Source organism: Gavia stellata, chromosome 9 (genome assembly GCF_030936135.1).
Source record: "Gavia stellata isolate bGavSte3 chromosome 9, bGavSte3.hap2, whole genome shotgun sequence".
NCBI classification, from domain to species: Eukaryota; Metazoa; Chordata; class Aves; order Gaviiformes; family Gaviidae; genus Gavia; species Gavia stellata.
Window position 1 is genome coordinate 36,420,725 of NC_082602.1, and position 16,518 is coordinate 36,437,242.

The following is a 16,518-nucleotide window of genomic DNA, read 5'->3' on the forward strand; positions in this document are numbered from 1 at the left end:
TGGCAAGGAGTGTCTTCCAAAGAAGCGTCATCTTCCTTAATTCCTCAGAATCTTAGATTGTTATTAAATACTCCTGTCATGTAGAACTTATTAACAAGCATAATATTACATTAATATAAGTTAAAATAAACCATCACGGTCAGCACACTTAGTAGTATCTTGATTTTATGATCATAACAAACACCACCGCTGGGCACACCCGGGATCACTCAGCCGTCTGACGCTTCTGGGTTCGCTAAAAGGTATAATTGAATTTATTATCAAAATAAAAGTGAGTAAAACCGCTTGTTTCCCGCACGCGCTCGGGCTGCTCCCTGGAGCTCCCGCCGCCGACGTGATGCAACCTGCGCGACCCGCCCGCCAGGGGGCCTCCCGCCGCCACGGCCCCGCGCATGCGCACAGCAGCGGCCTACCGCTGGCGGACAGCGGGAGCGGCGGCTGGGCTTCTGGCGGCGCTGGCGGCGGCGGAGGAGCGGCAGGGCGGCGCCGGGCGCGCCCGGGTGGGGCTGTGCGTGTTGTGCGGGCTGCCGGCGGCCGGCAAGTCCACCCTGGCCCGCGCCCTGCGCCGCCGCCTGCCGCAGCGCCCGGGCTGGGCCTGCGCCCTCCTCACCTACGACGAGCTCATCCCGCCGGAGACCTTCCTCCCGCACGAGCCGGGGGCGGGGCCGGCGGCGCCGTCCCCATTGGTCAGTGCCGTTCTCCTCCACGCCGCGCGCTCTCTGCTCTCATTGGCCAAGCCGAGGCGCGCCGCTCAGCGGCGTTACTGGTCGCGCGGCGGCCGTTGCCGGGCAGCGCGGCGCGTCCCTCATGCGGGGCCTCCCCGCTCCGCTGCCGCTGCCGGTGCCCCCGCAGCGGGGCCTGGGGAGGGCGGGCGGGCGGCGGAGGGCCGAGCGGCGGCGCGGGAGCCGCGGGGAGCTCAGCAGCGGCGGTGGGGCAGCTGGGGCGGGGCGGCGTGGGTGCGCGGGCCTTCACCCCTCCGCTGCCTTCCTCCGCAGCTGCCCCGCTGGAAGCAGAGCCGGCGCGAGCTGCTGCAGTGCCTGGAGCGCTTCCTGCGGGCGCTGGTCACCGGGGGGCCGCTCTCGGCCCCCGCCGCCGCCCAGCCAGCCTGGGAGCGCTTCCTGGCCTGCTGCCGCGGGCAGGGGCTGCTCTCCGCCGCGGGAAGTGGCGCCGGCCGTTACCGGACACAGGCAGCCGCGTCTAGGCCGCTCTACCTGATCTTGGATGACAACTTTTATTATCAGAGCATGAGAAACGAGGTGTACCAGCTGGCTCGCAAATGTAATTACTCTTTGCTCCTATGCATAAGAGCTTTTTCAGCTTTGTTGGGAATTCAGTTTTCTTTAACCGCCGTTCTTCTAAGTACTCTTGCGGAGTATTTGTTAATCGCTGCATTCCTGCAGTACAGTAAGCATCGACTTAACTTTATTACTGTATTATTAGCAATAGCTCACTCACTTAAAGCCTTTCTTCTGTGTGTTGATCTCAGAAATTACTACTCGAGCAGCCTCGAAGGTAAAATAGTTTGTATTCTGTTTAGGTTTGTGTTCTTTTCAGGCTCAGAACTAGTGTAGAATTTCCTCATTCACGTAAAGCCTTTCTCATGCATATTGCTCTCAGAAATTCTTACTTGAGTAGTTTAAAGGTTAAATTGTCTGTTTATGTTCTTTTAGATTCCTTGAGCTTCTGCCAGGTATTTTTAGAGTGTCCACTCGAATGCTGCTTGCAGAGAAACCGTCTAAGAAGTCATCCGTTACCTGACCAGACAATACATTTAATGGCAAAAAAAATTGAAATGCCAGATCTCAAGAAAAACACTTGGGAACAGAACAGCCTCATTCTGAAATGTTTTGATTGCACTTCAGAGGATAAGTATGCTACTGGATCGACGCTGGGGTTTTCAATAAGTTCTGTTTTCATAAACACGCGGGTGGAAGCTTTTTACTGTAGCTAAACAGCATGCAAAAAGTACTCCGTATAGCGATTTTTGGAAGCCAGTCAATTACACGCCAGTTCTTGGGAACTCACAGCCATCATTCTTTGCAGAGTTAACCTCAAACTTAACTGCGCTTCTAAACTGTTGTTGAAAATTTATGTAAAATGTCCGAAACATTAAGACTGGAAGTAATTGGCTGTAGTTTTAGTTCCAATTCTTTTTCATCTAACTTGCTGTATAAAGATTATTTCACTGATTGCCTCATAAATTTAACTGAAAACTTGCTTTTTTTTTGTGATGAAAGAAAAATCTTCAGTTAAACTGTTTGATTAATGTGATTTACTCTTTTGATTGTTTTCTTAGTGAGCAGATAATTCGTTTGCTGGCCACTGCTTTGGAAAATCCAGTGAAGCAAAATGAGGAAAACACTGAGCAAAAGGTAGCACTGCTCGTCTTCACAGTTACAGCTCTTTCAGCTGATGGTGAATGAGTTAAGTTAGTTATTCCTGAGCTGGATTCAGAACACCCATGATGCCAGAAATTGAGAAATAGCTAGTGCATTTCTTGATTGCAAAAGCATCCACAGAAAAGTTAATCCTGTTTGAAGTGGGTACTTCTGGCACCTTACTAAGTTAAACCACTGACCAGCCAACATATTTAATGGCAAGAAAAATAGAAATGCCAGATCTTGAGAAATAAGAATACCGTTATATGTTCTAGAGTAGTAAAAAGAATGCCTGTTGGAGCTCTCGCATCCCACTGAGGAAAGTAATGTTCACTTCCTAACGTCACACTCGCCTGTGTCTGGCAGGCACCCAGGCACACGTACCTGCCTCCCACTTCAAAGGAGCAGGTGCGCACTGCGCCAGGCTCTGAGTTGCTGCTAACGCGTTACTTGTTTTCAAAGAGCACTTCAAAAGCTCATGACAGCCTAAATCAAATTTCATATGTTTGCGTGTATTCTTCCTTTCTGCTGGGCACCCTGGGTAGGAAGCAGATCGAGCCATCTGTGCAGCAAGTACTGTCCACCAGGCTGATCAGACATGCAGACGCATCATCTCTCAGACAATGAAGGATGCAAAAGGTACGGGTAGCGTGTTCTAGGTGCTAGCTGGCAACGCAAGACTAAACCGATGAAATTCCCGCAGGGTAAATTGTTAAGGAATCCCAACCCTGCGGGCATGACTGAGGCAGTTGCCTTCAGAAGGCTGGTCACAGTTATTTGTAGAATGTGAGTCAAAGTCTGTAAATTTTGTCTTTAAGCATGAAGTTAAAAATTCAGCTTTAATTTTCTTTTAGATAAAAATATACTCCCAAGTGAGATGAAAAGCCTGGCAGAAGAACTCAACAAACTCAAAGCAGAATTTTTGCAAGACTTGCGGCAAGGAAGTGATTTGAAAAACCAAAGTTGCATACAAAATCCATGTTCTGACCCAGCTACAAGTGTAATTTCTTCATTCCAACATGAGGCAGCCAATGTAGTTAATAAATATATTTTAAAATGATGACAGAGAATGTTGGTGTTTTTTAAGAGTCGAGACTGTTTAAAATGCAGTACTCTTTCAGCAGTACAGCTGAAAACATCTGAGAGATACAGCTTTCTCCTCTGGAGGCTCGTGCCTTCTCTAACTCCTCTCCCCATATTACGGAAGAGAAATACAGTCTAGTGCACTGTGTTTGACTTTGAAGATCAAGCCAACAAGAAACCATCCTTAGATTTTAAATGTCACAGACTCACAGGAAAAGTTCGCTTCGGAGAAACACCTAGAAGTCATGTAGTCCGGTTTCCTGCTTACAGCGGGACTAATTTCAAGCTGGATCAGCTTTCCCAGAGCCTCCAGCTGAGGTTTTTTTAAGGCTCTTGAGTTGCGTGCACATATGCATGCGTGTAGGATTAACTCCGATGTCCAAAGGAACTTAAAATATGGTGCTGCCTCCACCTAGCAACATACATAGAAGTTCCATATGCAGTGACAACCACCTCATCATGATAAAACCTCTGATTTCAGACATACAAGCACTCTTGATAATGAAACATGAGGAAACAAAGTACTTGGAAGATGACCAAATGCAAAAAATTAACAGTGGAAAGGAATTAGAGTGTGTCCTGGTTCAGCTCTAAAATTAAGTATTCTCAGCTTCAGCAGACTAAACCATAAACGCACTGTTCCTTGCTTACCCAAAAGGTAAGCTTACCTTCCTTACCGCATCTAGACCACAGCTAGTTCACCGGTTCCACCTGTTGAAGCATATGCAATTAAGAATTAACATGAGACTTAATTAGAAAGTGTTATTTTATTCATATCTTACAAAAGCAAAGCTTCACAACATGAACTACACTAGATAATAGTCAAGTTATTTCAGAATTAACCTTGTAATCTGAAAACATTCACTACACAATAAAATTTATTTTACAACTCTAACAGGTTTCATTTTTGCATACAAAATATGCTCTTTACACTGAAATACATATTATTAACAAAGCAGGTACTTAGAAGCACATACACAAAGACTGCTTGATGAATAACTCTTCAGCAGGGAACTGATTTCCTGCAGCAGAACATCCATTTGCTGTAGATTTTCAAAGAAGCTTAATTTTAATAGAAAACTTGCCAGTGAAGACTTCTAAATTACATTCCCTTCGTCAAAAAGAAAAAAAAAAAGGAAAAAAGCAAACAAGCAAACCCCCCCAAACATTCTGGAACAAAACAAACAGCAACAGATCATTTTGCTAGGAGACACTGTGGAATGTGTCTTCCAGCACTGAGTTTTATGTTAATATGCCAATCAACATTTTATGTCAAAATCCGCTTCATCTAAACATTGTGTCTGTGAAAAAACAACTATTTTTCCCTACTAGCTGCTTCACAATTGGTTTAAGTATTAACCAACATAATCTACCAAGATCTTCAGTCTAATATTTGCATGTTCATTGGAATATTCAGTCTCAAAATAAGTCTGTATTAAGAGTACTATAAATAGTGCATGTTAAAAATGTCAACAAATCTATAAAATAATCTATTACAATAAAAACAAAAAACCCACAAAGTTAATGTTTTGCAACTACAGAACTTAACAGAGTCAAGCTATGGAAAAATTTCAGCTCATTCCCAAACTTCCCTGTTAATACAAGTTAAAATGCTAACCACCACCTTATAATATAAGGATCTGGGTTTAAAAAAAACAAACAAAACAAAAACAAAAACCCACAAGGTAGTGCAGTGTAGCACATGGAGATGTCAATATGAGAAGTCCTACTAACCAAGGACTCAATCCCACAATTCCTGACAAGTATCCCTCACTGATTCCGAGTAAGGCCTGCTTGTGCAAGGGAATCATCAGGATTGTACTCTGAAACGATTTTCCAGTACTAATTCTGGCTTTAAATGATAGTAAATAGTACGTACAAAATGATGAAAAACTAATAGGAAAAGACACCTTCCAAACCTACTCAGTAGACAGAAGGAAATAAATGTAGTCAGGGTACTGTTTGGCACAACTGAACACACAGTATTATGCTGAAAAAATGAAGAATCCTAGTCCTGTGAAGGACTAGGACGTTGGCAGGGATCCACCCCACGGCTCTGGCTGCAGAACCAAGGGATGAACACCACAGCCTGCTGCTGCCTAAGAACCCCCCCTGCAAACAGGAGCTTGCACAAGGAAAAAAGGAAAAATAGTTTTATCACTGTTCAACGGTTTCTAGATGTTTTATTTTCCTTAGGTACTTCAAAGCAGAAACAATGATAGCAAGTCAGCGGTATTAAAATACGGCTAAATAACAATTTTCAAGGTTTGGGATTAGATTTTTTTTCATACTGAGTTCTATCATTAAGAACATACATTCCCCTACAACAGAGGATCTCCTCCTAAATGGGGGCCCCTTTTCAGTAAGATCACGCGGGCTTCCTCTTGCTACCAGCTACCTCTATTAGTGACCTAACTATTCTCCCATCTAAAATCTCATTCAGGGGCATCATGGTTCAGAATTCATTTTTCTAAATCACCAAATCACAAGCCGACACAAAAAGAAAAGTCTATAATGTTTAGGAGCACTGCCAATGAAAGTCCTAATGGATCAGAAATCGCGTAACTGGCATGGAAGGATGAAATGGCAAACATTTGTGCACGCTGGAGTGAATCTCCCTACTGATACTGAGGGGAAAAAGGCTGAAGCCGCACACCAAGGAGAACTTGGCTGTTGCGATCGGCATTGTTCAGTACTGGAAGGTGCTCCTTGGAGCACTGCCATTTCAGAAGTTTCCTTGGAGTTGCTAGAGCCCCAGAATAGAAGTTTACATCACCTATCAAAAGGCAAGGAAAATTACCTCAATAAATTACTAATTGTAATGGTCTTCAACAGTAACGTCTGTTGTTCTAGTATCGTATTTTAGCCAAACTTAGATTTTAGAATGTGTCAATACGTGATCAAAAGAGAGCTATCATTTCTACATTATTCTTTGACTAGAAGCATCACGTTACAAAACCTGTACAGGAGCAGTAACTTCCAACTGGATTCCAGTTCAGTCAACTTTTAAGTCCTTAAAATAAAGGACTCTCTATTTTTATGCACACAGAGTTGCAATTTCACTTATAAAATAAATTTTAGAAGTATAACGTAACAAAGAGATATTTTCAAATTATAAAGAGTGTCCTTATGAAAAATGGAAATTACATTCTGTTTAACAAATCCACTGAAATGGATTTTGAACCAGGCTTGAAACCAAAAACATTTTTAGGAGTGATAGTGTGTTATCATTCATCTTCACTACATTGGAAATACTTCACTGTCATATTTTTGACCTCGTTACTACAAGACCATGTGCAGCCAAGAATCCAGTTCCTTCAACTGGTTACTTAAGCACAGAAAATCCAACAGTAGGTAAGTTAGGTAGAAAGAAACACATTCCGTTCCCAAATTTCTCATTAAAGTCAAAATTACTTCTAAAGCTAAAATTCTCAGAAGGCTGGTTTTCCTATGTTGATCTTACACTGAAGTCATTGTTAAGTTTTTCTACTGGCTTCAGGAAGCTTTAGCTCCCATAACAATATAAATTTGAATAAGCCAAACATTTGCTATTCAGATTCCAACCTCTGACTTGCAGAACGTTAAAAGCAGGAAGATCTGATTAATAAAACATATTTGCTGCCATATTTTGCTGACAGTAAAAGGGGAATACATAAGGGAAGCTTTAATTTGTCACAGGTAAGACAAACTAAGGCAAAAGTGCATGTCTGAATACGGGAAAAGTAACAGTTCTTACAAATTCCTGTGTAACACATTAAGAGCTTTCATTAATTTTGCTAGGATGTTTCATTTAAGTTTGTATTAAAGTGCCTGTCCATTAGCCTAGGTGCTTCTAAAGTAAGATGTACAGTATAAAAAAAAAAAACATGTGCAATGGACTTCATGTACATCTTTAGTTACCATTTGCCACCTACAATTCTTAATCACAATGACTTCAAATGCAGTCAGCCAGTATTCCTTTGCCCACTACATGAAGAGTTCAGAAAGCCCAGAAGCCCTTCCCCTTATTTCCAGCACACCAGAAGGACAACACATTTGGAGAGGGGACAAGACAAACTGAATTCCAAGTTAGCTGAAGTTTACAACAAGTTAGATTATACAACTTTCAAACGAACAGGCAACCTATCAGTTGTAGCTTGGCCCGAGATAAAACTGAACAAATGATTTTTAATTTGTAAACTTCTTGTTTGTTTCTATTAGAACTTCTGTCAGCAAGGCAGAAGTCTAATTGTGCAAATTTTAAATATCTGTACAAATTAGTTTAAGGCAGTTAAAAATCTCGCGGAATATATATTAGTTCTACAAGCTCTTTATTATGACTGTTTAAAAACTACCTCCTTTTAAAAAGAATGACATGTAAAATATGGTAAGTGTAGTTTAAAATAAGGTGTCATATTTAATTTTTCTTTTGTATAACTAGTGAATGACAAACTTTTAACTCTTTCTTTTTTCCTACCAGAGTTTCATTCACAATAACCTGTTATCTTCTAGTTTTGTGATGAGTTTTAAAAATAATAGTTAAATTAGTGTTCGAGCCCTAGCATGAAGAGTTTAGACTATACTAAGCAAAAACTTATTAGTAACCTTCATCAGATTAAAGCAAGTTTTACATCAAATTGAATTTGTATGTGAAAATTGCTTCTGTTTGTTTTTCCAGTTTGGAGTAGCAAGTTTTTAAGGATAAGTATGTCTCCAAAGTAACCGTATGTGTCATTGCAGTAACCTTCCATATTTTATGGTTAATACATTTTGTCTTGCCTAGTAAATAGTCTGATAATTGCATCCTATGTTTCAGGACACACGCTCTGCTTCTACATTTGTAGAATGTTTACTGGGATTAAGTGCAAGCAACTTAAATTTAGCAATTTAGCAACCAAAGCATTTGGATTCCAATAGCACTCTTTCGGCTTTTTTGAAAGGCTACATATAAAATAACAGCCACATCTTATACAAAAATTCCCTGGCAAGTTTTACGACAACATAGAAATAAGTTTGCCCCCTTTGTCGAATTGATTAATGTGAAGATTCCTTATGGGAATGTGCAAGCTTTCCTTCAGCAAGTATGAAAAATATACTGTAATATGTTAAAAAACTAAATAAAAGCATGTTCTCAGTCAATGTTGACTATGTTGGCCTCTTGCAAAATGGCAAGCAAAGTCATACTTATTTTTACACTTACACCCACATATGTTGCACTGAAAAGGATTTTCAAACCCATGACATCCCATGTGAATAGTATAAAGGATATTGTCCGCAAAGTACATGTCACAGTGTTGGCAGTGATGCAGAAGCTGAGGGTCCTGAACCGGAAGGGTCGGAGCCGGAGTACTTGGTTGACTGTTACTTATGCTGGGAGTACTGGTGTGGGCACTGCGATCACTGCTGGGACCTGCCACGGGGCTATAGTTCCTCTGACTGTGTGTAGGCCGAGGATCTGGGCTGGTTGGAGATGAACTTTGAGGAATATTTGCTGACACAGCTGAAACTACCGCAGGTGCAGCAGGCTGCTGTATCATGAAAGGCTTTTCATCTTGACAGGAAACAACGTCAGGAGAGGCTGGATTTTGGTTTTCAGGTGGCAAGCTAGATAACTGTCCCGCTAACGTAGAGAGCTGGTTTAAAGGATTATCTACCATGAGGTCTTGTGGATCTCTGGGCAACCCACTGCTCTGGGTTGTTTTTGTCATGCTTTCATATGCTTCAGTCTGGATATTTGGGATTTCATGAGTGAAATCGTTAAGGTAGTCTGGTTTCTGAACCACCATGGAAGGTGGACTCAAATTAATTAATGCTCTTCTGCTGTACCCCAAATTGCTGGTCTTCTTCTGCAAAACCCCCCACATTTTCTTGCTGCTTAGGGAAGACCTTGTACCCTTGATAGGCACCATTTTATGTTTGCGTCTGCGGTGGTGAGATAAGTTGCTTCTGTCACTGCAGCGAAAGGAACACAATTCACATTTGTATGGTTTTTCACCAGTATGCGATCGCATGTGAGCTTCCAGGTGACGTTCGTAAGCTGATGCAAAGGGACACAAATGGCATCTGTGCGGCTTCTCACCTGGAAAATTAAAATAGGTTATACTACAGCATCTCAGAGTGCTTGAAAAAGGCTTTTCATGGAACAGAAGGTAGCTAACTGGGAGCTGCTAATCAAACAGTTCAGCTTCAGAGTCTTGAGTTTAGCTGGGTATTTGGTGGAAGAGTGGAGTAAATTTAGACACCTCTGCCCCACCCAAGTGCTAATAAGCATAAGAAAAAAATGTGACAAGAATTAGCATAACACATAACCTGACCAGGAGTTACAGCAACGATGTCAAGCACTGAATGCAAGGATGTTTGTGTGGTGCTCTTAACTGGATCCAAACTCGACCTCACCTATAAAGCACATAAACAGTTGGCTACAGGAACATCTGCACCACCAAAATCTAATCATTCTTAATGATAACTGTGTTTAAACATTGAGGGAGGGTACCCTTTCAATATCTTCCAAACGTTCCTACTGTTAAACATACTGGAACTATTATCAAAATGACCCATGTACACATGCATCCACTCAAGAACTAAATTTTGCAAAAGGGTCCTGTGGCTAAAAAGTTATCAAAGAAAACAAAAGCTAGCTATTCCCTGGACAATTATGTGCTCTTTCAGGCATGACAGTACCAGATATTCTCTTTTCTGATAGGTAGAACTTTGCTCTTCTATTATATGATACTTAGAGATATTCACACTTGTTAAAAAACACCTTTAAAAGTACTTAGAAAACTTTCAAACATAATTACAGGCCAACATGTTTGTAATGTGATACTTTGGGACTTTTGATTTTCCTTTCATAGACTGATGTTTTAGGAGTTTTTAGATCCAGGTCTGCAATGTTAGAAGTGCCTGAAGGATTCGATGCATGCTCATGTGCTGAAATGAAACATCATGAGGTCAGTTTCTAAATCACTGTTGTGCAACTGATTCTTCTGCCACACAGCACCACAAACTCAAAAAAAAAAAAAGTGAGTGGGCTCCTTCTCTTCAGCCTTTATGGGTTTTTTGAAGCATTTTCTACTATTCTAAATACAGGGCAATATATCTGTTTTGTGGCTGTCAAAATTCACCTAGAACAACTGTAAAAGCCAGAGATCTGAATGCAGCGAGGACCACTATGACACTGCAAGCACTGCACAGGCCCCGTAAGATGGCACGTGACTGATACAGAAAGCCCTTCCCATGTTGAGCATCCCACAGTTTGGAATCACAGCCTGGGATACTGAATAGAAGATTAATTTTTCTCCCTGCATCACTGGCTCTTCAAGAGGAAAGAAAGCATTTTTGTGCTACCCCCAAGTACCTTATTTGCACCAACAGAAATCATTATTTCTCCGTAAGTATATATATATACACATTTTCAAATATATATATGCACACACACACGTGTGTGTAAAGATCTGGAGATTTGGTACAAACAACGATGTAAAATATATATATATACACATTTTCAAATATATATGCACACACACGTGTGTGTGTAAAGATCTGGAGATTTGGTACAAACAACGATGTAAAAAGACTGACAAAATCCCTGCATTCATGAAGAACTTGTCAGTCTGAACAGTCTTATTTAATTCTATCTCTGTGTAACCAGTTTAAAGATTTGCATCCCATGTTGCACGCCCTTAATACAACACAGCTGGTGAACTACTAATTACACTGCTGTCAGACTCAGCATGAAGTTAATTCTGCAGGAAGTTGCACTTAATAACGGTTGCGTGATCATGCCTGGGTCATAATTACTTTGGCAGATTCCTTGCTGCACTTGTATGTTATCCAGGATGCATTATCTGTTTAGTTGCTTGGAGGCTGCTAGTCAGCTATCACTTCCCTGTTTTAATGCTGCTTCAGTCACCCTGAGCCTTCACAGTCCATGCAATCCAATCTCTTGGCCCTTTGCCATGCTTCCCCACCATGCTTCTGAGCAGAACTACACTCAGGTCTTGGATCTCCTTGCCCTTGAGTGAAAAAAACCAAGAAAACCAAAACAAAACAGAAAAACCCTTCCATGTTCTGGAGTACCCTGTACAAAGAAACAAAGTGGGGCTTTCTGAAGAGCCATTAAGGTAATGGCAAAATGGTGTTGCCATCAGGACACCATGCAGTGCTGTCTTAAAATTAAGGATATTAAATATATTGTAAAAAGGCAAAGGGGAAGTTATACAGGAAAACAAAAAGGCTTCTGGCAGCCTGAGATTCATCTATATTATAAAACTGAACAGATTGGTATATGGAAATGAACTGTTATCATTGTACAGCCACTGGTATTTCATTAGGCATCAGACACGTTTGAACCGGTAATGTGGCTATAAAGCGTTGACTGCGTGAAGGTGTGTCCAAATTGCCGAAGCTCTACAATACGCAGTAGGCTGACACTCCCTGTATCCCTCTCTCACTGCTAGCTAGCTTTCTGAAACAGAAATAATTCAGACTGCATGACTTTGCAGCAGAGTGATGTGTGCCTTCGATTTGGCTACCTTTTCCCAGCACCTTTGTGAAAGTTTCTTTGATCAAATGAGTCATGCATATACCCTCTGATAATGGGAATACCTGCAGCAGCACTGAGACAATAATCATCCCACACGTAAAACTCCGTTCTTCTGGTATAATGCTAACAATATTATATACTACAACCATAAGAAACAACCCAAAATGTTAGTCAAGGCACAAGCCCAAAGTATTATGCTTTGCCATAAAAACCAGATTTGTGTAGCTCATGGAATGTTTGCTTCTCAATAATGACCACTGGGCGAGAGATTTTTGAGGACATTTCTCAGCATCCCAGTTTTTGGTCGGAATCTTTCTTGCTTTTGTATACATTATGCTATAACCACGCTGAAATGCTCATAATCTGCAGTAGGTATTGTTCTGCTACCTCTAGCTAGTTAGTGACCTCTACTCCCTAACACAGCAGCAGGACAAGAAAGCATTCTGAAAACAGAAAAGAACTCTTAACCTAAGATCTGAGAGTACACAAAAGGTAGGCAACTTCCTAGATTAAGAGAAGGAATGCTGACACTATACCAATACCCACATTTTGATAGTTAAACAAGGAAGATTTGGTTTTTTGCTCTCTAGTATGTCTAAAATTTATTACATTTGATATTAAAGAACAACACATTATTTCAGTCATTCTGTTTGAGGGGCCCCATGCACACCAAAGCCATCAAAAACATCTCAAGAATTAGCAAACACACAATACCAACATCTTCTAGTAGCAATTTACGTTTCCCGTCACAGCTCTAGCAGTCCATCTGCTCATGTCGACAACTGGCCAGTAGTAACTGTGGGCTTGGGGATGCAAGTTTTTAGATGGCAATAGCTATATGCTACTGAAAAGACATGAAATTTTAAAGTTGATGTTACTTCTACGTCTTTAAGTACCATTTAAAAGTCATCCTAAAGTGCTACAGTGAACTGCCTAAGTCTGCGGTACAGTTTCTCTCACTACATGACCCTCGTTTCACAAGCTCAGAAATAGCACTGCACAGAGTAAAGCTGTTAAAAGAAAAACACATCTCATTGTCCACATATCACAAGGCAAATGGTAGGTGAACCTGTAACATCTTTATGAAAAACAGGACAAAAAAATGCTCCAAAACACATTGCTGCTTTGCAGACCTGCAGCAAGCCATGGCATTAACACTGTGTCAAATGCAGGTACACAAGCCACAGTATTTTATCCACTGTTTGAACTACACGAAATTTCCACTGGAAATCTGAAAACAGCAACAGCTACACACAGAGATAGCTCATGGTAGCACAAGAGAAGAATTTACAAGATCTTCAGAGTCTGAACCTCAGAACTCTTTGATTTCTAGTTGGTTGCCATTTTCTATACCATTACGCCTTGTTGAAACAAACCAACATTGCAAGGCCAGTGCAAGGAGCACTGACTTCCCCAAAATACTTCCTGGGAGTTACCGTGTAGAAGCAATGGTTCACAGCAAAGCAAGACTCTGACTAACAATAATAGCACATGAAGAGAGCTACAATTACATCCCAGTTACAACAATGCATTTCCTTCAGAGAGTCCCAGAATGCCACCTAGCCAAGACCCCTGAAATGCTACACTTAAAAGTTTGGGGATGGCCCATACCAGACTGGAAACCTGTAAAAAACTTCCATTCTTTGCGAAATACCATTTTTTTTTCTTATTACTCTAGTTAACAGCCATAAAGTCTTCTGTATTGGTGTAACATACTCAACAGGGACCAAAGTCAGACTTCACAAGGACCTTTTCTTTGTTTTCTCTCATTTGCCAAGAAGTCAGACCTGACTTCATGAACAGTTTAGAATATTCTAACCTTTATTGCGAGTTTTGCTTTTCAGCTTTATAAACCCACAGTGGCAAATGCTCTTAAGCAAGCCACAGTAAGTACTTTTTTTTCTTTTAATTACTGTTATTTATCACTTATTTGATCATATGCCCTGACATTTGAATATTCTACCAATAAGAAAACTTTATTCTTATTACTATGTTTTGTACTTCCACATCCAGAATGTTGTACAAAACAGGAATATTTTCATAGCTAAACAATAGAGGAAGAAAAGCCCCTATAAATCTCCATATGACAGCATGTATGTTTTTCACTTTTCTGATTAGCAAGAAAAAACTAAAAGTTACATTCAGGGCCCTTCAACTGACACTGATGCTTTCATGCTCAACTTTATTCCCATATATAGGTACTTCAAATTCAGTAGTCTGCAATAATAAATGTAAGTAGGAATTTGCATAATTTAAATAGGTACATGGCACACCTTCAAAAACATAGCCTATTAAAAACCCCAAACCAGTTCTAATTGTTGACTAACTCTAAGAACTACCACACTGCTTGTAGATGCTAAGTCCTCACATGCAAATCGCAACATTGAGTTAATACCACAATGCCTCACAGCAAAGTACTGCAGAATATTTCATACCTGTATGAATTCTGATATGCTCTATGAGCCGTGCTGTTCCTTTGCTGGCATAGTTGCAGTATCGACACTTTAACTTTCCATCAAATGTCCTTTCAAACCCATCCACTAACATTCCTGAGTTTTCATCCAGTGAAACTTCAACAGAAGGATGATCCAGACCATTCTGATCACCTTCTGTCCCAGCTGTGAATAATGCAACAGAGATTTCAATCAAGAATCAGTGGGATACTATCTATCATGCTGTGAGACTGTGCCAAACAGCTTTTGCTTCTCTACGCTCTTGGTCTTTAAATACACAGAACTGTAAGAACATAGCCTGATTAAAACAAAGGTACGTACGCATCTTTTGTGATGTGAAAATGACTATCAGAAATGCTTCTACACAACTGTAGTAGTCTGCATAACCATCTGGAATGTAACTAGTGCAGTCATTCTCAAAAAAAAAAAAAAAATCTGACAGCACTGAAATCAGCTTACCTCCCTGAAGAGTCTCTGCTTCCTTGTCTCCACTAACTGATCCAGAAATCATATTTACATGGTGAGTCTGCTGTGTAAGATATTCCTGAAAATCTTTTACAAAGTCCAAAGGTTCTGGCTTCTTTTCGCCCATATTCACTCTTTACGTTTACAACCTCTTGTGCCTAGAAGGAAAAATATTTTCAAAACACAAGTGTCATTTAATTTGAATGCATTCATAAAAACAAGTTTGGTTTGGGGGCTTTTTTTTAAGTGATGGATTACTTTTACCATACAACATGACTCAATGCACAAATTGACAACCATAAGAATATTATTTTAATAATTTTTAACTCATTAAAGATCACCAAATATGTATTGCTGGGGAAACCATTTTCAGCAACAGTTAACATAAGGACAGTATCAAATTGGATAAAATGACATAGTAATAAAAATCAACTTGCCTTTTTTTTTTTTTTTAAATGGATCATACCTGAATTTTAGTTCCCTGCTAAGTAGCAAACATGTTCCAAAATGTACTCCCAACAGGTCAGATAGAAAGCACAGAGCACAGCTTCTCCACTTTCTCTGGAAGGAAAAAAAGAAAATGCAAGTCCTTTATTCTTCCCAACCCCTGTGAGTTTTAAGAAAGAAACTTGACAAATAATATATGTTTTGAAAGATTGGTTCTAACACTCTGCTGCTGTAAGTTTTAATAAAACAATTACACTTCCAGCAAAAACTTATCAAAGACTGCATCCAATCCTTCGTGTATCTCACTGAAAGCCACTTCTATCTCACTGATCATTTGAGTAGTTTCTCTGGTGAACACGTGGCTCAAAAAAATCCCGGAGTTGGTTAAGTCAGTTATGGCAATTGTAATGTTGGGAAACCAACTGAATATCACTGATTGGCAAAGATGGAAAGAAGCTTTATAGAAAGCAGTATTTCATAGTTCTCCCAAAATTTTCGTTTCCTATCCTGCATAAAAGTCTTAATCCATTTCATTATTTTGCATTGAAATAATAAAAATATTCACTAGAAGTCATTGGTCATGCTCTTTTCTGGGACTGTAAATGACAAACCTCTAGAGTCTCAATTTGCAATGAATTTGTAAAGACAGAGCTTAGGATTCAATTGGAAAGAGGGCAATGAGTCAGTCACGTTGTTATTCCTGCAGATTATAATCAGAAATTATTTATAATGCTACATCTTCAATAAGAATATCTTTTTGTTTTCCAACAGCTACTAAACAAAACATTAGGTGACCTACAAAAACTCAACTCCTGAGTTCAAGACCACATTTAAACACGTTCTCCTGTATTTCCAAAGTTATTTACATGTGTTAGTTCATTTTTGGCATCTAGATGAGTATGTTCTTTCACATCATACCTAAGTGTGCTCACCTATTTCATTATAATCACCATTAAGTTAGTTTTGAACACATCTTTACACATCAATTTTCCCTACCCTCTTTCAGCTGTCACCAGCCTCGTGTAGGCTTAAGTTAATTTGTGTTCCATTTGTTGGTGTCTCCTGCAATAAAATAAAGATATGAGGATATGAATTAAAGACATGGAAGAGAAACGTAGGACAACATAATGTAGAGTACTGACCGGGGCAACTTTCACCAAATTATAAT

The 16,518-nt window shown here is 40.3% G+C and overlaps 2 protein-coding genes across 2 annotated transcripts; one reads left to right on the forward strand and one right to left on the reverse strand.

Annotated features, from left to right (window-relative positions):
• The first annotated feature begins 392 nt into the window (after positions 1-392).
• PSTK (phosphoseryl-tRNA kinase) lies at positions 393-3,438 on the forward strand. The gene is made up of 6 exons (XM_059821373.1): positions 393-686; positions 996-1,278; positions 1,671-1,869; positions 2,297-2,372; positions 2,924-3,017; positions 3,233-3,438. Exons 1-6 carry the CDS (start codon positions 393-395, stop codon positions 3,436-3,438), a joined length of 1,152 nt encoding a protein of 383 aa, XP_059677356.1.
• Positions 3,439-8,562: 5,124 nt separating this feature from the next.
• On the reverse strand, positions 8,563-15,407 carry IKZF5 (IKAROS family zinc finger 5). The gene is made up of 4 exons (XM_059821355.1): positions 15,370-15,407; positions 14,898-15,061; positions 14,421-14,603; positions 8,563-9,519 (listed from the first exon to the last, which is right to left on the reverse strand). The coding sequence occupies exons 2-4, from the start codon at positions 15,028-15,030 to the stop codon at positions 8,576-8,578; spliced, it is 1,260 nt and encodes a 419-aa protein (XP_059677338.1). The 5' UTR covers positions 15,031-15,061; positions 15,370-15,407; the 3' UTR covers positions 8,563-8,575.
• Positions 15,408-16,518: the final 1,111 nt, after the last annotated feature.